Here is a 27,243-nt window from a genome sequence, read left to right as displayed (position 1 = left end):
TACATACATACATACATACATACATACATACATATGACCATGCATACATTCATATGACCATACATACATACATACACACATACATACATACATATGGTCATACATATGACCATGCATACATACATACATACATACATATGAGCATACATGAATACATACATACATACATACATATGTCCATGCATACATACATACATGTGACCATACATACATACATACATACATACATATGAGCATACATACATACATACATATAAGCATACATACATACATACATATGAGAATACATACATACATATGACCATGCGTACATACATATAACCATACATACATACATATGACCATACATACATACATACATACATATGACCATACATACATACATACATATATACATATATATGACCATACATACATACATACATATATACATATATATATATAAATTCTTTTTATAATTCTTTTTCATTTAAAATTTAAAATTAATTGTGACTTCTTGATGTTATTGAATATTTTTGCATATGTTTATGAAATAAACAATGTTCAAATTGGAAAAGGAACGTTCTTTTTCACTTATGCACCATTATGGTACAATGTTGCCTAAAGGCAACGAACCCCAAAAACTTCCAAAAATAAAAATAAAAATAAAATTTCTTCAGATTATGTTTATTTAGTCTATTTTGAGACATAAAAACACATTTCCCCCACTAGCATCATAATGTGTACCATAGAGGGATATGACCATACATACATACATACATACATTCATACATACATACATACATACATACTTATGACCGTACATAGATACATACACATACATACATATGAGCATACATACATACATACATATGAGCATAAATAAATACATACATACATACATATGAGCATACATACATACATACATATGAGCATACATACATATGAGCATACATACATACATAATTACATACATATGAGTATACATACATATGAGCATACATTCATACATATGGCCAAACATATGACCATGTATACAAACATACATACATATGACCATATATACATACATACATACATACATATGACCATACATACATACATACATACATACTTATGACCATACATGCATACATATGACCATACATACATACATATGACCATACATACATATGACCATGCATACATTCATATGACCATACATACATACACACACACATACATATGAGCATACATGCATACATACATACATACATACATACATACATACATATGACCATGCATACATACATGTGACCATACATACATACATACATACATATGAGCATACATACATATGAGCATATATACATACATACATATGACCATACATACATACATACATACATACATATGAGAATACATACATACATATGACCATGCATACATACATATGAGCATACATACATACATATGACCATGCATACATACATATGAGCATACATACATACATATTACCATACATACATACATACATACATATGACCATACATACATACATACATACATACATACATACATACATATATATGACCATACATACATACATACATATATACATATATATATAAATTCTTTTTATAATTCTTTTTAATTTAAAATTTAAAATGAATTGTGACTTCTTGATGTTATTGAATATTTTTGCATATGTTTATGAAATAAACAATGTTCAAATTGGAAAAGGAACGTTCTTTTTCACTTATGCACCATTATAGTACAATGTTGCCTACAGGCAACGAACCCCAAAAACTTCCAAAAATAAAAATAAAATTTCTTCAGATTATGTTTATTTAGTCTATTTTGAGACATAAAAACAAATTTCCCTCACTGGCATCATAATGTGTACCATAGAGGGATATGACCATACATAGATACATACATACTTACATACTTATGACCGTACATACATACACATACATACATACATACATACATATGAGCATACATACATACATACATACATATGACCATACATGCATACATACATACATACATATGAGCATACATACATACATACATACATATGAGCATAAATACATACATACATACATATGAGCATACATACATATGAGCATACATACATACGTACATACATACATATGAGCATACATTCAGACATATGGCCAAACATATGACCATGCATACAAACATACATACATATGACCATACATACATACATACATACATATGACCATATATACATATGACCATACATACATACATACATACATACATACATACATACATATGACCATACATGCATACATACATACATACATATGACCATACATACATACATACATACATATATATGACCATACATACATACATATATATATAAATTCTTTTTATAATTCTTTTAAATTTAAAATTTAAAATGAATTGTGACTTCTTGATGTTATTGAAATTTTTTTGCATATGTTTATGAAATAAAGACTAAATAAACAATCTGAAGAAATTTTATTTTTATTTTTATTTTTGGAAGTTTTTGGGGTTCATTGCCTGTAGGCAACATTGTACCATAATGGTGCATAAGTGAAATAGAACGTTCCTTTTCCAATTTGAACATTGTTTATTTCATAAACATATGCAAAAATATTCAATAACATCAAGAAGTCACAATTAATTTTAAATTTAAAAGAATTATAAAAAGAATTTATATATATATATATGTATGTATGTATGTATGTATGTATGTATGTATGTATGTATGTATGTATGGTCATATATATGTATGTATGTATGCATGTATTGTCATAAGTATGTATGTATGTATGTATGTATGTATGTATGTATGTATGGTCATATGTATGTATGTATGTATGTATGTATGCTCATATGTATGTATGTATGTATTTATGCTCATATGTATGTATGTATGCATGTATGCATGTATGTATGTATGTATGTATGAGTATGTATGTATGCATGTATGCATGTATGTATGTATGTATGTATGTATGCTCATATGTATGTATGTATGCATGTATGCATGTATGTATGTATGTATGTATGTATGTATGCTCATATGTATGTATGTATGTATGTATGTATGTATGTATGTATGTATATATGTATGTATGTATGCTCATATGTATGTATGTATGTATTTATGCTCATATGTATGTATGTATTTATGCTCATATGTATGTATATATGTATGTATTTATGCTCATATGTATGTATGTATGTATTTATGCTCATATGTATGTATGTATGTATGTATATATGTATGCATGCATGGTCATATGTATGTATGTATGTATGCTCATATGTATGTCCGTATGTATGTATGTATGTATGCTCATATGTATGTATGTATGTGTGCTCATATGTATGTATGTATGTATGTATGTATGTATGTATGTATGTATGTATGTATGTTCATATGTATGTATGTATGTATGTATGTATGTTCATATGTATGTATGTATGTATGTATGTATGTTCATATGTATGTATGTATTTATGTATGTATGTATGCATTTATGGTCATATGTATGTATGTATGTATGTATGCTCATATGTATGTATGTATGTGTATGTATGTATGTACGGTCATATGTATGTATGTATGTATGTATGTATGTATGTATGTATTTATGGTCATATCCCTCTATGGTACACATTATGATGCCAGTGGGGGAAATGTGTTTTTATGTCTCAAAATAGACTAAATAAACATAATCTGAAGAAATTTTATTTTATTTTTATTTTTGGAAGTTTTTGGGGTTCGTTGCCTGTAGGCAACAATGTACCATAATGGTGCATAAGTGAAAAAGAACGTTCCTTTTCCAATTTGAACATTGAATATTTCATAAACATATGCAAAAATATTCAATTACATCAAGAAGTCACAATTCATTTTAAATTTTAAATTAAAAAGAATTATAAAAAGAATTTATATATATATGTATATATGTATGTATATATGTATGTATGTTTGTATGTATGTATATATGTATGTATGGTAATATGTATGTATGTATGGTCATATGTATGTATGCATGGTCATATGTATGTATGTATGCTCATATGTATGTATGTATGGTCATATGTATGTATTTATGTATGTATGTATGTATGCTCATATGTATGTATGTATATATGCTCATATGTATGTATGCTCATATGTATGTATGGTCACATGTATGTATGTATGCATGGTCATATGTATGTATGTATGTATGTATGTACGTATGTATGTATGCATGTATGCTCATATGTATGTATGTATGTATGTATGTATGCATGGTCATATGTATGACCATATGTATGTATGTATGTGTGTGTGTGTGTGTGTGTGTATGTATGTATGTATGGTCATATGAATGTATGCATGGTCATATGTATGCATGTATGGTCATAAGTAAGTAAGTATGTATGTATGGTCATATGTATGTATGGTCATATGTATGTATGTTTGTATGCATGGTCATATGTTTGGCCATATGTATGAATGTATGTATGTATGTATGTATGGTCATATGTATGTATGGTCATATGTATGTATGTTTGTATGCATGGTCATATGTTTGGCCATATGTATGAATGTATGTATGTATGTATGTATGTATGTATGTATGTATGTATGTATGTATGCATGTATGATCATATGTATGTATGTATGTATGCTCATATGTATGTATGTATGTATGCTCATATGTATGTATGTATGTATGTATGTATTTATGCTCATATGTATGTATGTATGTATGCTCATATGTATGTATGTATGTATGCTCATATGTATGTATGTATGTATGCTCATATGTATGTATGTATGCATGTATGTATGCATTTATGGTCATATGTACGTATGTATGTATGTATGTTCATATGTATGTATGTGTATGTATGTATGTATGGTCATATGTATGTATGTGTATGTATGTATGTACGGTCATATGTACGTATGTATGTATGTATGTATGTATGTATGTATGTATGTATGGTCATATCCCTGTATGGTACACATTATGATGCCAGCGGGGGAAATGTGTTTTTATGTCTCAAAATAGACTAAATAAACATAATCTGAAGAAATTTTATTTTTATTTTTATTTTTGGAAGTTATTGGGGTTCGTTGCCTGTAGGCAACATTGTACCATAATGGTGCATAAGTGAAAAAGAACGTTCCTTTTCCAATTTGAACATTGTTTATTTCATAAACATATGCAAAAATATTCAATAACATCAAGAAGTCACAATTCATTTTAAATTTTAAATTAAAAAGAATTATAAAAAGAATTTATATGTATATGTATGTATGTATGTATGGTCATATATATGTATGTATGTATGTATGTATGTATGTATGGTCATATGTATGTATGTATGCTCACATGTATGTATGAATAGTCATATGTATGTATGTATGCTCATATGTATATATGCATGGTCATATGTATGTATGTATTCTCATATGTATGTATATGTATGGTCATATGTATGTATGTATATATGCTCATATGTATGTATGCTCATATGTATGTATGTATGTATGGTCACATGTATGTATGTATGTATGCATGGTCATATGTATGTATGTATGTGTGTATGTATGTATGGTCATATGAATGTATGTATGGTCATATGTATGTATGGTCATATGTATGTATGTATGTATGTATGTATGTAAGTATGGTCACATGTACGCATGTATGGTCATAAGTTTGGAAGTTTTTGAAGTTTTTGGGGTTCGTTCCCTGTAGGCAACATTGTACCATAATGGTGCATAAGTGAAAAAGAACGTTCCTTTTCCAAAAATAAAAATAAAAATAAAATTTCTTCAGATTATGTTTATTTAGTCTATTTTGAGACATAAAAACACATTTCCCTCACTGGCATCATAATGTGTACCATAGAGGGATATGACCATACATACATACATACATACATACATATGACCGTACATACATACATACACATACATACATACATACATACATATGAGCATACATACATACATACATATGACCATACATGCATACATATATACATACATACATACATACATACGTACATACATATGTAGCTCAGCGTAAGTTCAATCAGGAAGACCTTCTATTACGCTGCATTCATTCACAACTTTCCTCTACTCCGCCTCTCTCCTCCTATTCCCTCTAATCAGCTGTTTGTGGGCGTTCACCTTCGTCTTTACCATCCATTCAGATTTTGCCACGGTCGCGATAGCCAGTCAATTTGCTGCTGCCAAATCTTTAAATCGCCTCTGTCTTTGCTCCATCAGTTGTCATTCAGTCAATCGCGTGACCCTCCTCCACCCCTCTCTCCTCCAGTCACTGGACCCAGGTAGCAGAAGATGTTCACCTCGATCCTCCCTGACGCCCTCTCCTCCAGCCTTCAGGTCCAGGCAGCAGGAGTCCAGAGCCACTTCACCTCACCACCAGTGTCTGCTGCTTTGCACCTCATCATCACCACCACCACCAGTGTCTAGACCCCGGGGGGGTTCTCTTCACTACAGCTTCATCACCCCCATTTATATATACATATTGTTTCACCTCATTGGGGTCTAACCGCCAAAGACTGTTCATGTTTCATATATCATGCATGTGCCAATAAAACATTTCTCTTTTACTCTTATTCTCTCCTGATTGAAATGAGCATACATACATATGAGCATACATTCATACATATGGCCAAACATATGACCATGCATACAAACATACATACATATGACCATACATACATACATACATACACGACCATATATACATATGACCATGCATACTTACATACATACATACATATGACCATACATACATACATACTTATGATCATACATGCATACATATGACCATACATACATATGACCATGCATACATTCATATGACCATACATACATTCACATACATACATACATACATATGGTCATATATATGACCATGCATACATACATACATACATACATATATATGAGCATACATGCATACATACACATACATACATATGACCATGCATACATGTGACCATACATACATACAGACATACATACATATGACCATACATACATATGAGCATATATACATACATACATATGACCATACATACATACATACATATGAGAATACATACATACATATGACCATGCATACATACATATGAGCATACATACATACATATGACCATGCATACATACATATGAGCATACATACATACATACATATGACCATACATACATACATACATACATACATATGACCATACATACATACATACTTATGATCATACATGCATACATATGACCATACATACATATGACCATGCATACATTCATATGACCATACATACATTCACATACATACATACATACATATGGTCATATATATGACCATGCATACATACATACATACATACATATATATGAGCATACATGCATACATACACATACATACATATGACCATGCATACATGTGACCATACATACATACAGACATACATACATATGACCATACATACATATGAGCATATATACATACATACATATGACCATACATACATACATACATACATACATACATACATACATACATACATACATATATATATAAATTCTATTTATAATTCTTTTTAATTTAAAATTTAAAATGAATTGTGACTTCTTGATGTTATTGAATATTTTTGCATATGTTTATGAAATAAACAATGTTCAAATTGGAAAAGGAACGTTCTTTTTCACTTATGCACCATTATGGTACAATGTTGCCTACAGGCAACGAACCCCAAAAACTTCCAAAAATAAAAATAAAATTTCTTCAGATTATGTTTATTTAGTCTATTTTGAGACATAAAAACACATTTCCCCCACTGGCATCATAATGTGTACCATAGAGGGATATGACCATACATACATACATACATACATACATACATACATACATACATATGACCGTACATACATACATACACATACATACATATGAGCATACATACATACATACATATGAGCATACATACATACATACATACATATGAGGATAAATAAATACATACATACATACATACATATGAGCATTCATACATACATACATACATACATATGAGCATACATACATATGAGCATACATACATACATACATACGTACATACATATGAGCATACATACATATGAGCATACATTCATACATATGGCCAAACATATGACCATGCATACAAACATACATACATATGACCATACATACATACATACATACATACTTATGACCATACATGCATACATATGACCATACATACATACATACATACATATGACCATACATACATATGACCATGCATACATTCATATGACCATACATACATACACACATACATACATATGAGCATACATGCATACATACATACATACATATGACCATGCATACATGTGACCATACATACATACATACATATGAGCATACATACATATGAGCATATATACATACATATGACCATACATACATACATAAACACATACATATGAGAATACATACATATGACCATGCATACATACATATGAGCATACATACATACATATAACCATGCATACATACATATGAGCATACATACATACATATTACCATACATACATACATACATACATATGACCATACATACATACATACATACATACATACATATATATATATGACCATACATACATACATACATATATACATATATATACAAATTCTTTTTATAATTCTTTTTAATTTAAAATTTTAAATGAATTGTGACTTCTTGATGTTATTGAATATTTTTGCATATGTTTATGAAATAAACAATGTTCAAATTGGAAAAGGAACGTTCTTTTTCACTTATGCACCATTATGGTACAATGTTGCCTACAGGCAACGAACCCCAAAAACTTCCAAAAATAAAAATAAAAATAAAAATAAAATTTCTTCAGATTATGTTTATTTAGTCTATTTTGAGACATAAAAACACATTTCCCTCACTGGCATCATAATGTGTACCATAGAGGGATATGACCATACATGCATACATACATACATATGACCATACATACATACATACATACATACATACATACATACATACATACATACGACCATACATGCATACATATGACCATACATACATACATACATATGACCATACATACATATGACCATGCATACATTCATATGACCATAAATACATACACACATACATACATACATATGAGCATACATACATATGAGCATATATACATACATACATACATACATATGACCATACATACATACATACATACATACATGAGAATACATACATACATATGACCATGCATACATACATATGAGCATACATACATACATATGACCATGCATGCATACATATGAGCATACATACATATGACCATTAATACATACATACATACTGTACATATATATGACCATACATACATACATACATACATACATACATATGAGCATACATACATACATATGACCATGCATACATACATACATATGACCATACATACATACATACATACATACATGCATACATACTTATGATCATACATGCATACATATGACCATACATACATACATACATACATATGACCATACATACATACATACATACATACATACATTCATATGACCATGCATACATTCATATGACCATACGTATATACACACATACATACATACATATGGTCATACATGCATACATATGACCATACATACATATGACCATGCATACATTCATATGACCATACATACATATACACATACATACACACATACATATGGTCATATATATGACCATGCATACATACATACATACATACATACATATGAGCATACATGCATACATACATACATATGGCCATGCATACATACATACATACATGTGACCATACATACATACATACATACATACATATGACCATACATACATATGAGCATATATACATACATACATATGACCATACATACATACATACGACCATACATACATACATACATATGACCATACATACATACGACCATACATACATACATATATAAATTCTTTTTATAATTCTTTTTAATTTAAAATTTGAAATGAATTGTGACTTCTTGATGTTATTGAATATTTTTGCATATGTTTATGAAATAAACAATGTTCAAATTGGAAAAGGAACGTTCTTTTTCACTTATGCACCATTATGGTACAATGTGCCTACAGGCAACGAACCCCAAAAACTTCCAAAAATAAAAATAAAAATTCTTCAGATTATGTTTATTTAGTCTATTTTGAGACATAAAAACACATTTCCCTCACTGGCATCATAATGTGTACCATAGAGGGATATGACCATACATACATACATACATACATACATACATATGACTATACATGCATACATACATACATACATACATACATACATACATACATGTGACCATGCATACATACATATGAGCATACATACATACATACACATACATACATACATACATACATATGAGCATACATACATACATACATATGACCATGCATACATACATACATATGACCATACATACAAACATGCATACATACTTATGACCATACATGCATACATATGACCATACATACATACATACATACATACATACATACATACGACCATGCATACATTCATATGACCATGCATACATTCATATGACCATACGTATATACACACATATATACATACATATGGTCATACATATGACCATGCATACATACATACATACATATGAGCATACATGCATACATACATACATACATACATATGACCATGCATACATACATACATGTGACCATACATACATACACACATACATAAATATGAGCATACATACATATGAGAATATATACATACATACATACATATGACCATTTCTCTTTTACTCTTCGTCTCTCCTGATTGAAATGAGCATACATACATATTAGCATACATTCATACATATGGCCAAACATATGACCATGCATACAAACATACATACATATGACCATACATACATACATACATACATACATGACCATATATACATATGACCATGCATACATACATACATACATATGACCATACATACATACTTATGATCATACATGCATACATATGACCATACATACATATGACCATGCATACATTCATATGACCATACATACATATACACATACATACATACATACATATGGTCATATATATGACCATGCATACATACATACATACATACATATAAGCATACATGCATACATACATACATACATACATATGACCATGCATACATACATACATACATGTGACCATACATACATACATACATACATACATATGACCATACATACATATGAGCATATATACATACATACATATGACCATACATACATACATACATATGAGAATACATACATACATATGACCATGCATACATACATATGAGCATACATACATACATATGACCATGCATATATACATATGAGCATACATACATACATACATATGACCATACATACATACATACATACATGCATACATATGACCATACATACATACATACATATGACCATGCATACATTCATATGACCATACATACATACACACACACATACATATGAGCATACATGCACACATACATACATACATATGACCATGCATACATACATACATGTGACCATACATACATACATATGAGCATACATACATACATACATATGACCGTACATACATACATATGAGCATACATACATACATACATACATATGAGCATAAATAAATACATACATACATACATATGAGCATACATACATATGAGCATACATTCATACATATGGCCAAACATATGACCATGCATACAAACATACATACATATGACCATACATACATGCATACATACACGACCATATATACATATGACCATGCATACATACATACATACATATGACCATACATACATACATACTTATGATCATACATGCATACATATGACCATACATACATATGACCATGCATACATTCATATGACCATACATACATATACACATACATACATACATACATATGGTCATATATATGACCATGCATACATACATACATACATATATATGAGCATACATGCATACATTAATACATACATACATACACATGACCATGCATACATACATACATACATACATACGACCATACATACATACATACATACATACATACATACATACATATGAGCATACATACATATGAGCATATATACATACATACATATGACCATACATACATACATACATACATACATACATATGAGAATACATACATACATACATATGACCATGCATACATACATATGAGCATACATACATACATATGACCATGCATACATACATATGACCATGCATACATACATATGAGCATACATACATACATATGACCATACATACAAACAAACATACATACATACATACATACATACATATGACCATACATACATACATACATACATATGACCATACATACATACATACATATATATATATATAAAAATTCTTTTTATAATTCTTTTTAATTTAAAATTTAAAATGAATTGTGACTTCTTGATGTTATTGAATATTTTTGCATATGTTTATGAAATAAACAATGTTCAAATTGGAAAAGGAACGTTCTTTTTCACTAATGCACCATTATGGTACAATGTTGCCTACAGGCAACGAACCCCAAAAACTTCCAAAAATAAAAATAAAAATAAAATTTCTTCAGATTATGTTGATTTAGTCTATTTTGAGACATAAAAACACATTTCCCTCACTGGCATCATAATGTGTACCATAGAGGGATATGACCATACATACATACATACATACATACATACATATGACCGTACATACATACATACACATACATACATATGAGCATACATACATACATATGAGCATAAATAAATACATACATACATACATACATACATATGAGCATACATACATATGAGCATACATACATATGAGCATACATTCATACATATGGCCAAACATATGACCATGCATACAAACATACATACATATGACCATACATACATACATACATACATACATACTTATGACCATACATGCATACATATGACCATACATACATACATACATATGACCATGCATACATTCATATGACCATACATACATACACACACACATACATATGAGTATACATGCATATATACATACATACATATGACCATGCATACATACATACATGTGACCATACATACATACATACATACATACATACATACATATGAGCATACATACATACATACATATGACCGTACATACATACATACACATACATACATATGAGCATACATACATACATACATATGAGCATAAATAAATACATACATACATACATACATACATATGAGCATACATACATATGAGCATACATACATATGAGCATACATACATATGAGCATACATACATACATTTGACCATGCATGCATACATATGAGCATACATACATACATATGACCATTAATACATACATACATACATACATACATACATATATATGACCATACATACATACATACATACATACATACATATATATGACCATACATACATACATACATACATACATATATATATAAATTCTTTTTTATAATTCTTTTTAATTTAAAATTTAAAATGAATTGTGACTTCTTGATGTTATTGAATATTTTTGCATATGTTTATGAAATAAACAATGTTCAAATTGGAAAAGGAACGTTCTTTTTCACTTATGCACCATTATGGTACAATGTTGCCTACAGGCAACGAACCCCAAAAACTTCCAAAAATAAAAATAAAATTTCTTCAGATTATGTTTATTTAGTCTATTTTGAGACATAAAAACACATTTCCCTCACTGGCATCATAATGTGTACCATAGAGGGATATGACCATACATACATACGTACATACATACATACATATGACTATACATGCATACATACATACATACATACATACATACATACATACATACATACATGTGACCATGCATACATACATATGAGCATACATACATACATACATACATACATACATACATATGAGCATACATACATATGAGCATACATACATACATACATACATACATATGAGCATACATACATACATATGACCATGCATACATACATACATATGACCATACATACATACATACATACATGCATACATACTTATGACCATACATACATACATACATATGACCATACATACATACATATGACCATACATACATACATATGACCATGCATACATACATACATATGACCATACATACATACATACATACATACATGCATACATACTTATGACCATACATACATACATACATATGACCATACATACATACATACATACATACATACATACATACATACAACCATGCATACATTCATATGACCATGCATACATTCATATGACCATGCATACATTCATATGACCATACGTATATACACACATATATACATACATATGGTCATACATATGACCATGCATACATACATACATACATACATACATACATATGAGCATACATGCATACATACATACATACATACATACATACATACATACATATGACCATGCATACATACATACATGTGACCATACATACATACATACATACATATGAGCATACATACATATGAGAATATATACATACATACATACATATGACCATTTCTCTTTTACTCTTAGTCTCTCCTGATTGAAATGAGCATACATACATATGAGCATACATTCATACATATGGCCAAACATATGACCATGTATACAAACATACATACATATGACCATACATACATACATACATACATACATGACCATATATACATATGACCATGCATACATACATACATACATATGACCATACATACATACATACTTATGATCATACATGCATACATATGACCATACATACATATACACATACATACACACATACATATGGTCATATATATGACCATGCATACATACATACATACATACATACAAATATATGAGCATACATGCATACATACATACATACATACATATGACCATGCATACATACATACATGTGACCATACATACATACATACATACATACATATGACCATACATACATATGAGCATATATACATACATACATATGACCATACATACATACATACATACATATGACCATACATACATACATACATATGACCATACATACATACGACCATACATACATACATACATATATATATAAATTCTTTTTATAATTCTTTTTAATTTAAAATTTAAAATGAATTGTGACTTCTTGATGTTATTGAATATTTTTGCATATGTTTATGAAATAAACAATGTTCAAATTGGAAAAGGAACGTTCTTTTTCACTTATGCACCATTATGGTACAATGTTGCCTACAGGCAACGAACCCCAAAAACTTCCAAAAATAAAAATAAAAATAAAATTTCTTCAGATTATGTTTATTTAGTCTATTTTGAGACATAAAAACACTCCAAACATTTTTTCCCTCACTGGCATCATAATGTGTACCATAGAGGGTTAATGCTGAAAGGCACATACAGGTTTTGGAGCAACATATGCTGCCATCCAGATGACATCTTTTTCAGAGACGTCCCTGATTATTTTAGCAAGACAACGCCGAGACACATTCTGTAAGAGTTCAGACACTGGACTGGCCTGTCTCTGACACATTATGAAACACATAATACAACAACGGACACAGCGGACTATTTAGCAACTGAAGACGTACATCAAACACGAATGGAAAGAAATTTTCACTTTAAAAACTCAGTCCTCAGTTACAAAATGATGACTGAGTGTTGTGGACAGAGACAGCGATGATCATGTTGCAGGCATCAAATTCAAAACGAGTATATATTTACAGAAAACAAAGTCTATCAGTATGAACATTAAATACCTTGTCTTTGTTCCGTATTTGACTGAATATAGTGCAAATTGTTGCAGCCTGTTTTTATTTTCGTTTTAAAAGTTGTGCAAACTATTTTTGGAACTGGGGTTGTATTTAGATGGAGGACCCTACTTCATATTTGTCTTTATTTTGATTTTAGAAACAGAAATACTTAATTATCCCAGGGGGAAATTGAGTTAGATTACAGTTGTAGCTGCTGGTCTCTGAGCGTTACCAAACATAATTGACATAATATCTTAAGATGATTATTCGTCTTGTATACATTGCCAATAGTCAAAAGACATTTATTTTAAAACAACAAATGAAAACCTTTCAACCTAGAAAAAGCTGCCGTTATTTTATTCTACTTCTTGAAACCAGTGGACCATCATTTTTCACAAGACCACAAAGTGATAATCATCCTCATTTTCATATTGGTTGTAGCAGAGGAAGCACATTTGGGCCTGTCCTGACATAACAGTGTCACATTCCAGACGCTGTGTGTGAGGGAGACAGGGAGTGTGTGTGAGAGAGAGAGAGAGTGTGTGTGTGTGTGTGTGTGTGTGTGTGTGTGTGTGTGTGTGTTTACATGCACATAAAAAGGCGTCAGCCCTGCTGAAGTCGCAGTCTCACTGCACTGATTGCACATGTCCTTTTCTTCCCTCCCAGACTAAACCCCTGGCCTTCACTGAACCCTCCAGATGTTGTGTCACTGTGTACAGGCTGCATCCCGTAAAAACCCAAACACACAACCAAAGAGAGCCAGTGGCTTAATGTGGTTTAGTACTACAGACGCTGAACGCGAAAACAAATTCTGAGGTCTTAAATTGTAATAGGGGAAACAATGATCATTGGATTTTGAAAATTTTAATCATTTTCCAGATATTCAAGAAAATTACATAACATTAATGTGCTTACTGGCCCTAAAAAGGTTCAAGATATTTGGAGTTTGTCTCATACTTTTTTGTCACATCGTCTCCAGCTACGTCTAGACTGGTGTGTGAGAACCAACCAGTGACACAAAGGGTGGGCTCGGGCTCCACATTCCTCATGTGGGTGCTAGCAGTGACTAGTGACCAGGACTGTTCATAATGAGGAGCCCCACTGGCTCACACGTCTTACTGACCTCTCTATAAACACCGGCTTAAACAAAGACTACAGTTATTAATGGGTCAGCTATGGGGCTTTAAAGGGCACACTGACTGTTTGGCAAATAATCACTTTGATTAACGTGGTTATGTGAAAAGTAAATTTCACAGAGGTTTAGCAGTTTTGTGTGTTCGGTTTTTAGCGAACTTCTGAGATGGCGCAGTTGGATGGTCTAATAATACTAATAATCCTTCTAATCAGTTATTTCTTTGTGAGCTTTTTGTGGAACCAAAGACCGTAAATATTCACATCAGAAGCATTAAAGCGTTGCAGAAACTTCTGTCGGTCACTGGACTTTGATTTCCTTGCACTGGTCTTGTAATGCAGGATGACAATCGCCGAAACTGTCCAGTCAACATCAAGCCTCTTGATAAAAGACTTCAGCGTAGGATACATCGGCATATCGCCGCCCTGAGCTCCTCATCCCTTCCAGGTGCATTTATGGGCACCTAAGGAATTGGAAGACTGTTCATAATGGCGGACAGGGAACGACTTCCACATCGAGGGAAGAGAGAGGAGACGAGGAGGCATAATTCAGTGTAATGAAAGAAACTCTAGCCACTGAAAGAGAGTCACTGGGGGTCGTGGACATCCACAGAGTTTAAGAGGTTTAATTTATCCTAAACTTCTTTCAATTAAAAGTGCTGATTTTTGGTCTATGACAGTTAGCAATGTGCAGTATGATGAAACAGGAAATTACTATAGTAGATGTTCAATATGTCTATAGTGCATCATTCAAGGTGACTCTGCGAGTGGTGCCTCTCTGCGTCTGAGTGTGTTCACAGACGTGTGTGCCAACAGACACACACTGTATTTCTGTCCGCAGGGCCTGACACATACGATGACTGTTTGTTAACTCTGCAGCCTGGCTGCTGCTGATGTGGTGTCGAGCGGCAGCCTCAGAAATAGAGGTGGCAGAGTGATTCACTGGAGCCACGAGAGCAGATGCCAGTGTTGCTAATTAGTCATTCGCACTCCAACACAACGCCACAACACATGAGGATGATGGGAGCGGTGACAGCATCCCAGGCCCACAAGCCTCCTCCAGTGTGAGAATTTCACATATTATTTCATATGCAGACTAAGGGAAACTGTAGTTTAGACACAGATGTATACCTGGCTCCCAAGTACCATATTCAATATGATTTATATTGTACATTATCGTGGAAAAAGAGCTTAAGCAGCAAAAACCACATCTGCACATATCAAAGGACAATGGGAACTGCAGCTGAATACAACAGAGGAAGATGATGCATGGGAAAACATATGGTCTAGATGTCACAGGGGGTTGGAAGCAAGCTATGGAAAGAATTTGATTGCTGGAGAAACTGTGATATGATTGGCGACCATGCTCATGTTTTGGGACTGCCCAAAAAATACAAACATTTGAGGAAAATATCAAAGAAGAAATGGAGAAAATTTCCTTGGTTTCCTTAGTTCTTGTTATTGGGAATATCACCTGAACATCTGTATTACAAGAAAAGTAACTACCATTAATCCGATAAAGCCCAACCCTCCCAAAATTGTTCAATGGTTAGAAAAAGTCAAAAATGTCTATATGAGGGAAGAAAATATATGTCCAGCTACAACTGCCTGCTTTTTAAAGAGGAACACCAGGTATTTATTTTCACTTAGCGAGGTACTTTATTTTTTTTATGTATAATTTTTGTAGGTATAGGTAGATGTGGGATGTTCTACATCTGTACGGTGTTATTTCATCTATTCTATATGTGCATGTATGAATGTGAAGCCCAATCTCAAGGTGGTTTTGCCTTACAGTGTTAATTGCCTGTTAGTTGGTGACAATGGCAATTAAGTTAAAAAAAGCAAATACCACACACACTAATACTAATGCAGGAAGCAAACATTTGCATGTGCTCACGCAGGATCTCCTTACCCAGTGGTGTAGGGGATGTTGATGCCTCCTAAATTGATGCTCTCACAGCCCACTATGAAGAGCGTGGAGAAGCACAGCAGAGACACCCCGCTGCAGATCATAGCCAACTTGGCCGACTCCCTGGCGCCGAGCTTCAGCTTCTTGATGATGTAGCCCCCCAACACGATGCCCACCCCGGCGCTGGGTACGATGATCACACCTGTGAGAGAGATCAGAGGAAAAAAAAAAGAGCGGGTGAGATTGAGGAAGAACTTCAGATGTGTTGCAAACAGCACAGAAATAGAGCAGCTAATTTGTGTCGTGAAAAAATGTTAACACCGAATTAATTACTGTAAAGCATGACTGACTACTTGCAATGAGCAGCTGATCTACAGTATTTTAATCAGACACGCTGACATGAACGTGTCATGCTTTTACATAAAAGATTGTATGATGTCTTGTTAGACATGGTTGCTTAAAACAGAAACGTCAATCTCTTTAACCAAGAATAAATAACTTCAAAAGATTAAAAAAGAGACCAGAAAAGGCTTTGGTGTATCAATGTGACCAGGCTACGCTACGGGCCGCCCGCCAGTGAGTCATTCCAGGCTGCGGCACGTGCTCTCAGTCCACCAGAGTCTTTCTAATTGACAGCATGAAGAAAGGCAAAGCTGGCGGCTGGCAGAATGGACCGGGTGGGAAGTGTCATCATGCAGGACTTAAGGCCCACGGAGGCTGCACATGGCAGTCCTCGAGCTCAGCCAGAGGCACACGCGGCCCGCGTAACGAGCAAGACAGGGTCAGTCAGTGGGGGCGGAGGGTCGTCAAAGATAGAGGATCAACAGAGAAGTGATCCAAGTACACAGAAATGTCATCTGGCTTCATCTTCTCTGTGTGTGTGTGTGTGTGTGTGTGTGTGTGTGTGTGTGTGTGTGAGACCAAGAGAGAGGGCCAGAGACAGAGAAAAAAGTGTCTCTACACTGAACACTATCATGTCTTGGTACACACATGGCACCCCTGAATGTTCACCCCGTTTCAGGAAAATACACTGATCATATATATACCAACATTAAATTAAACACACAAAACTATTTTTCATTTTCAGACAGAAAGTTTCTCAGCCTCTAATAACTGTAGCAAGTTCTTTTATGAGACATTTGCTGTAAAGAGAATAACGCATGTAATGTTTGTAAAATGAGGGATAACCCTAGCTAGCTAGCTAACTGTTAGCCTGACTGACATTTTACTGACATCTATCTCTGATACATTAGAACAGTATTTGATTCATGCTTGTATGTGTTCTCTGATTCAGGGAATAGAACTCTGGAAATCCTTATTTAATCATTTTACAAGAGAATTTTTAAGAGCTCGCCCACAGACAGCTGTAGCATAATATTATCCTGTAAGTGCATGTTTCTGTGCTAAAACCTTGTGCTTTCTGCAGGATTAAACATGTGCACGGCCAAACCAGATATCATATCACAGTGACATACAGACACACACAGACTGTGCTGTGGTGTTAAATGCCACATGAATGATTTACACATATTTTATCTGGATTAACAGCTTTGCAGAGTTACTTTTTCCCCTAGTTATTTGATAAATGTGTGCATGTCAGTGTTAATCTACTGCAGAGATCCTACATCAAAGAAGCTGTGACTCTCATGACCAACATTAACACTGCTTACAATTGTCAACTGTGGCCTGTACAGCAGATACGTGGAGAAAAGTATGTGAAAGGAACAGAGGCTGCGATTAAGAGAGACACCAAGTAGGGGAAAAAAAAGTCAGAGAGCAGCAACAGCAGCATGGAGGAAAGTGCAGCTGAGGGAGGCGTGTGTGATAAGTTACAGCGCTATTTTGGTAGCAACATCTAATGAGCATGTAGCAATGGCGTCTCTTTAACCGGGCATGATACACAATCATCGAGGTGGTAATTTGCAAGACTTGAATTTACCTCATTTTGACATGGTTTCTGCATTGCCATCTTGTTTTTTATGGTTAACTTCCTACAGATCATTTTGGCAAAACAATTTTTTTTTCTTTGAACTTGTCAGCCATTGTAGCTATCACTACTAATCCTAGGAACCGAATTCTCCTTCTTTTAGTTCCAGCAAAGAACTGTTTGTGCTGACAGAAACAAAATGCATTTATTTCTATTCTACATACTGGTTGGTCAAATACCCAGATTTGTCAAACCTGCGTTAACTGATTTTTTTGGATACTTGAGAACAGAGGAAACAATCTTTCCGTCTGATAAAATAGCCTTACTTTTATTGTACTACTAGTTATCAAAACTAGGGCAATTATTTTCATTATTTTCACACTTTATGAATGAATTGCTTTGTCTATAAAATGTCCAAAAATTTTTTACAAACAAAAGGTAATCACAAAGTCTCAGAGCCCTAAGCAAGGTCTTCAAATTGATTCTGTTGTCCAACCAATAGTCCAAAAACCCAGAGACTCTTTTTTACAATCATAACTAAAAAACAGAAAAGCTGCAAATGTTTCATTTAAGAAGCTAGAAGCAACAAATGTTTAATGTTTTTGTTTAAAAAAAAATGACAAACGATTATTAAAATAGTTGGCTGCTAATTTTCTTTCAATCTGCTAATCGTTACAGCTCCAGTCAAAACATCATGAATTATTAATTTACACATGCAAAAATGCCTGTTTACTCTTCTGGTCACTCATAAAAAACAATCCCTCCCAATCATCAGGGAAATGTCACAGTTGGTCAGTCCATCTGGCTGCCTGAGGAAGCACTGTGCTCCCATCAACAGGAGTGCCCTCTCCTCCTCCTTCTCCTCTCCTCTCCTCCAACAATCATCACATCCCAGAAGCTTGGCATCATTTGGGTAGCCATGGCAACTGCACCACCCGTTTGCCCTTACCCCTTGTATCCTGGCAACAGGCAGATGAGATGAGGCAATGGTACTCTATGTGTGTGTGTGTCTAAAGATGACCATATGTTAGCCAGCAGAATACTTGGACACACACATTTTTGATTTCAAAGCATAATTGAGGTTTCAATCACTCCTTGCTGTAATGATCCTGATAACTGATTAGTTGTGTATTAGCACCACTGGCTCAGATGCGACTGAAGGACCAGACTGGTGCTCTTTGTACACTCTACATAACTACATAAATTACAGCCAGAGCTGAGGGGAGAGTCTGTGTGTGTGTGTGTGTGTGTGTGTGTGCATGTGACCAAGTTATGATGAATGCGTCTCCCGCAGTCAACAGAGACGTGGTTGTTACAGTCAGGAGATGTAATGGAAGCTTATCAGTGAATGAAAGTCAGTAAGAGTCCATGACTCATAGCGCTGCCCTCCGACTGTGAATCACTGAGTGCACGTGACGTGGAGAGGTGAGAACAAATGTGAGCTTAAACTGGTTCACACTAATGGTGCATATATTAGGTGGTGATGGATCATTTGTCATTCTGATCAGGAGGCACAGAATAAACACAAAGAAAAACATACTGGAGAATAAATGGCTTTTTACTGCAATAGAAAAGCTTGTATTGTGTGTTTTGCACAAATTTTTTACATGTTTTTTTTTTTTTTTAAGTCTCACAGTAATAACATATTTGCTTTTTTGTAACTGTTAGATACAACTCAGTGCTACTGACTAGGGCAATAAATTCTAATTGTCTCTTCGCAGGGCAGTTTTGCCTCACTGATCTAATAGTTTTTAGATCTTTCCAGGGACAGTTCGATTAACCTATCAAATGACTGCTTTATAGGCAAATAAACACACTATTTCTCCTGCTAAAGACGTCCAACATTTCTTTCTCACAGCTGAAAAAAGTCATGGCAGAGCTGCCAGAGGAGGAAGATGTAATTTTCTCTTGTCCTCAATTGGTCCATTTATCCTAATCGATTGCTGAGATTTTCCTCCCATAGTTGTGCTACTTGAGAAATCAATTAGTCTCTTGACAGACAATAAATCGTCAACAATTTTAATGACAGCTAAGTCCTGAATCAAGCAAAAATGCAGATGCTTCTGAAATGTGAGAACTTGCACTTTTCTCCATTTCACGTAATTGGAAATTAAATATCTCTGGGTTCTGGACAGTTGGTCAGACACCGAAGTTTGGCTTTGGGAAACTATAATGGTCATTTTTATTTTACTATTTTATGATATTTCACAATTTAAAATAAAACAAAAAATATATCATAAAGATGAATCACTAAGTTAATCAGTTGCAGTCCTAGTTGTTTTAATTTTTCATTTACCTCACTTCTCTCTTTTGCAGGTAGCTATATGGATGAGTAGGAAGGAGGACGGCACACCAGTGATGAGAGAGGTGCCAACCATGAAAGACTACAGGTGTGGAGGAAGATTATCACACACTCGTGACCACGATGCAAAAAATACTGCAGCAATTAACCATTTCAACATGAAAGTCTTCTTCAAAGTATACTTGCCAATACCCTGAAGAAGTCATGTTGAAAATTTGATGAAGTTACCAAAATGTTTTTTTTGCATTGTAGTTACAAGTATGTGTGTATCTTCTTCCACATGGGCAGACTATATACCATCATGTCCTACTGCATCATTTTCAATGCAAAATTTTATTTCACATTATTGCTCAGAACATATTGTAAAGAGTCCAAAGTGCACAATAATATTGGCACGTCATCAGCCCATAAAGGCTATAAAATGAAATATTGTGTCCTTTCTTGGGGTCTGTAACAAACAAACATATTATTTGTTACATCTGGAGGATGAGATTTTTAGGCCTGAGCATCTCTGCAGTACTACAGTACTTATAGTACATTATAATGCTGCGTTGTCACATTTGTCGGTTATCAAAAAAGTTGCAGGGTTCTGCAGTTTGGATATTGCACTTGGCCATACTGCAGTTTCGCTAATACTGCTATTAACTATGCAGCCCTGATATTGGCCTAAAATGAACATTTCTGCTGATATAACAGGGACATAATATAACACCTGATGTGGGTCTGTCTGCGGTGTGGAGGCTTTTTGAAGTGTCTGAAACAAATAGAAAGTTGCTGCTTGGAATAATTGCTTTACTTGCCAATCTTAAGAGGCGTCATCCCAATCATTATGATGAATTTATGAAAAACAAACAGGAATCAGCAAAAAAAAAAACTTGACAGCAGTAGTTTTCTTAATTTGCCCAGTAAATGTGTACATTTGGAACAACGTGTGTATAATGATAGGCCTAATAATATGTTAATTCTACTACAGAAAAGATGCTTTCCGCAATAAGGGGAGAATATGTGCATATATTCGATATCAGCATCTGTAATTGAGCAAAATGAGTTGAGAACATCAGCATATCGGATATTTGCAAAAACCCTACATTGCACATCCCTAGAATCCGTCATTATACTCTTGGCTCCCCTTGATGGCGTCCCACATGGGACAGTGTCCACGGTCATTCAGATGACAAGTTATGAATATTTCTGGTCCAAAGAAACACTTACCAGTATATATGCTGGCGTTGGAGGCGGGGATACCAAACTGTGACTCTATAAACTTGGGAATGAAGGTGATGAATGCAGTGACGATGGCGCACTCTGCCGTGTAGGACAGGCTGACGAACAGGAAGGTCATATTGCTGAGGATCCTCAGCGCTGCCTTAGGGAGGTCTGTGGAGGGGAACAAGACAAGACGGAGCGCTTCATTATGGGTGGTGCTGTAATTAACACACGATCAGTCTCTTAATTTGCCTCTCACTCCCACACAAACTGAGCTCCAAGGAATCATCAGAAGAAGAATGATTACTGGAAAGCTGTAATTGAGAGAAGACAGAGAACGCTGTATCTGTAACCCAAATAAACCTTATGTAATAATAACCTTAGGTAATAATAGGCTGAAGTTAACACCATCTTTAAATGTCTCGGAAACACACTCTCACATTCTCATTACAGCTGGATAAGTATCCTTGTTTCACGCCACACTGCAAGAGCAAACACTGATACACAAACACACAGATGCTCGTTGTAGCCTGAAACCCCGTCACGCTTTAAGAAACTCATATAGCTTGCAGCAAGTTTGCTGTACAATGAAAGTATGTAGATCATGTGCATCTCTGCTGCGAGCCCAAAAACAAACCAAGCTCTGCAAATGCAGCCTGAATGCCGTCATCCTTGGTTCATCATAACAAGGGCAAGCGTGCCCTTCACGTCTAACTCGAGGACAGTGTCCATGTGATTTGGTTGACATGATGCAGAATGCCCTTTCATCCTGCCACTCAAAGCTCATGAAGTCCAACTGTAAGTACATTATTGTTACTAGGCAGAATGAGATTGTTTTAACTTTGTCGCTTTCCCTCCATCAGAGGAGATGTAGTGCAGAATCACTTTCCAAAACAGGAGCTAATAGGGCTTCAGTCTCTTACTCACAGGCGCATCAGCAGGGCAGATGCTCGCTGTCATGGCAACTCAAACGTCTCTGTCTAACGACTATCTCCAAAATCATGACACTAGCACACTGTCCATAAACCATCTTCATAAGATGTTTCCTAGCACCCTTAAAAGGACAGTTCACCAAAAAAAACACATATTTTTCCTCTAGTGCTATTTATTAGGCATGTCATGATTCTTCATATCCATGCTTTAATTTGATTTTTCAATTTTAAGGTCACAACACGATTTTTCAATTTATCATATTTTTAGCATTGTCAACTATGCCATTGTTATACCATTGTATCTTGATTTGTAAAGATCAACAGATCATTAGTTTTATGGGGTTTCATGGGAGGCTCAGTAAAAGTAAGTGAAAAAATCTTACATTAGTTATCAAATGGAGATCACATAGAATAGCCTAAATGTGTCTTATTTAGTTAAAAACTGTTGAGAGATACAAAATTGGGAAATTTTATATTTTTCCCTATTTCCCCCCCAAGTCAGAAAAGAATAACTGCCTTAGATCAGACCATTTTATGTATTTGGAATTGTCTGAAGTTATGTAAAAAGCAATATTAGGTTATCTTTGCTCATATTAATGATCTCACAGGTAAGATCAGATGAATAATTGGCATTTCGGAAAGAGAAAAAAATTTCATTTACCATTGGCCTTTTCCACTAAAAATTATACCCCTTGTACAATTTCTAACCTGTGTCCACGGGTGCCCCAAGGACATATATGCCATCAATATATTGTGCCAAATACAGTATGTTAGAAACCCAGCCGTCTACCATTCAGACATGTCATCATGCACTGTGGCACGTAGACAAAATGTTATCCAATAAAAAGTAATCTTGGATTTTGGGAGAGAGTGGCTTACCCGGTTATATAAAACCTGCAGGTCTGCCAAGCTAATCAGAACAACTGCAGCAGTATTAACACTGGGTGAAAAAAAGCTATGAGGTGTCTAGCCTCGCGCATTTGAAAAGTTTGCTTTAAATGTCCTTGCCAGATACACAAGACTACAGGAAACCCTGTTCTCAGGGTCAGTGGAACATATGAGTGCCTTCATCTCACCAACACCGAGGAAACAGATTTCAGGAGCAGGTTTGACAGAATGAGGATCTCCGCAATCCACTGGGAGCTCAGATTCAAGATGCTGTTTCTCTACATTAAAGGGATAGTTCAGACTTTTTGAATTGGGCTGGTTAGAATGTCCTGAGAACGACCCAGATGTCTGGTTTATTTTCTTGCCTCTCTTACATCCATGACCACAACCCCCAAAACAAATATGTAACAAAAAGAAAAAAATAAATAAAGACCACTAGTAAAAAGATTCATAGTTTGTGAAGTGAAAGACAAAAGGAGACGGGAAACCAAAGAGAGAGTTTCCCTTTGCTTTTTCATGCAGCTGAAACCCCAAAGGCCAGTAAAGGTCCCTCCATCAAAAATAATGATCAGTAACTTAAAGAAGCTTAAAAAGCTTCTCTATTCAAATTAATTTGAACTTTTGGTGCTGATTCCAGTCAGAAAAATGGTGTGCTGTCAATCCTTGACCTTCACCATCTGTGGGATGAAAGATGGAGGGGGACAGCATCCAAAGGAAGCATTTATTAAGATCCTTTCAAGATTTTATCATTTTACCTCCGTCTTTGTTCTTTCTGTGTGGACTGTTTTTTTCTCTCACTGTATTATCTGTCAAGGGAACAAAAGTCAGACTTTAAAACATTAAGCTTTTCTCTATTCAAGCACAAACTGGCATCTGATTTTGTTCTGTGTGTCCAGAATGTTTTAAGCCCTTGGCCGAAGGCAAACATTATGACTTTACAGTCATAAGGCTATCATGGGGGTTTCTACTGTCTCATGTGCTTCACACACATGCCTTAAAGCAAAGAAAGGACACAAGAAAAGGGCAGGAAGTA

The 27,243-nt window shown here is 34.1% G+C and overlaps 1 protein-coding gene across 1 annotated transcript in view; it reads right to left on the bottom strand.

Annotated features, from left to right (window-relative positions):
* Positions 1-27,243, bottom strand: part of slco5a1 (solute carrier organic anion transporter family member 5A1) — a 74,868-nt gene that overhangs the window by 12,444 nt on the left and 35,181 nt on the right. Inside the window, exons 5-6 of the mRNA XM_084747692.1 lie at positions 24,397-24,561; positions 18,959-19,157 (exon numbers count right to left, since the gene is read on the bottom strand). Of these exons, the coding sequence (XP_084603818.1) occupies positions 18,959-19,157; positions 24,397-24,561 (364 nt within the window). The remainder of the gene's footprint in view (positions 1-18,958; positions 19,158-24,396; positions 24,562-27,243) is intronic.

The sequence above is a fragment of the Lutjanus erythropterus genome, chromosome 21, assembly GCF_056507025.1.
Source record: "Lutjanus erythropterus isolate fLutEry1 chromosome 21, fLutEry1.hap2, whole genome shotgun sequence".
In the NCBI taxonomy this organism is placed as follows: Eukaryota; Metazoa; Chordata; class Actinopteri; order Lutjaniformes; family Lutjanidae; genus Lutjanus; species Lutjanus erythropterus.
Note: the sequence above shows the minus strand (reverse complement) of the source record. Positions and strands in the feature narration are given on the sequence as shown.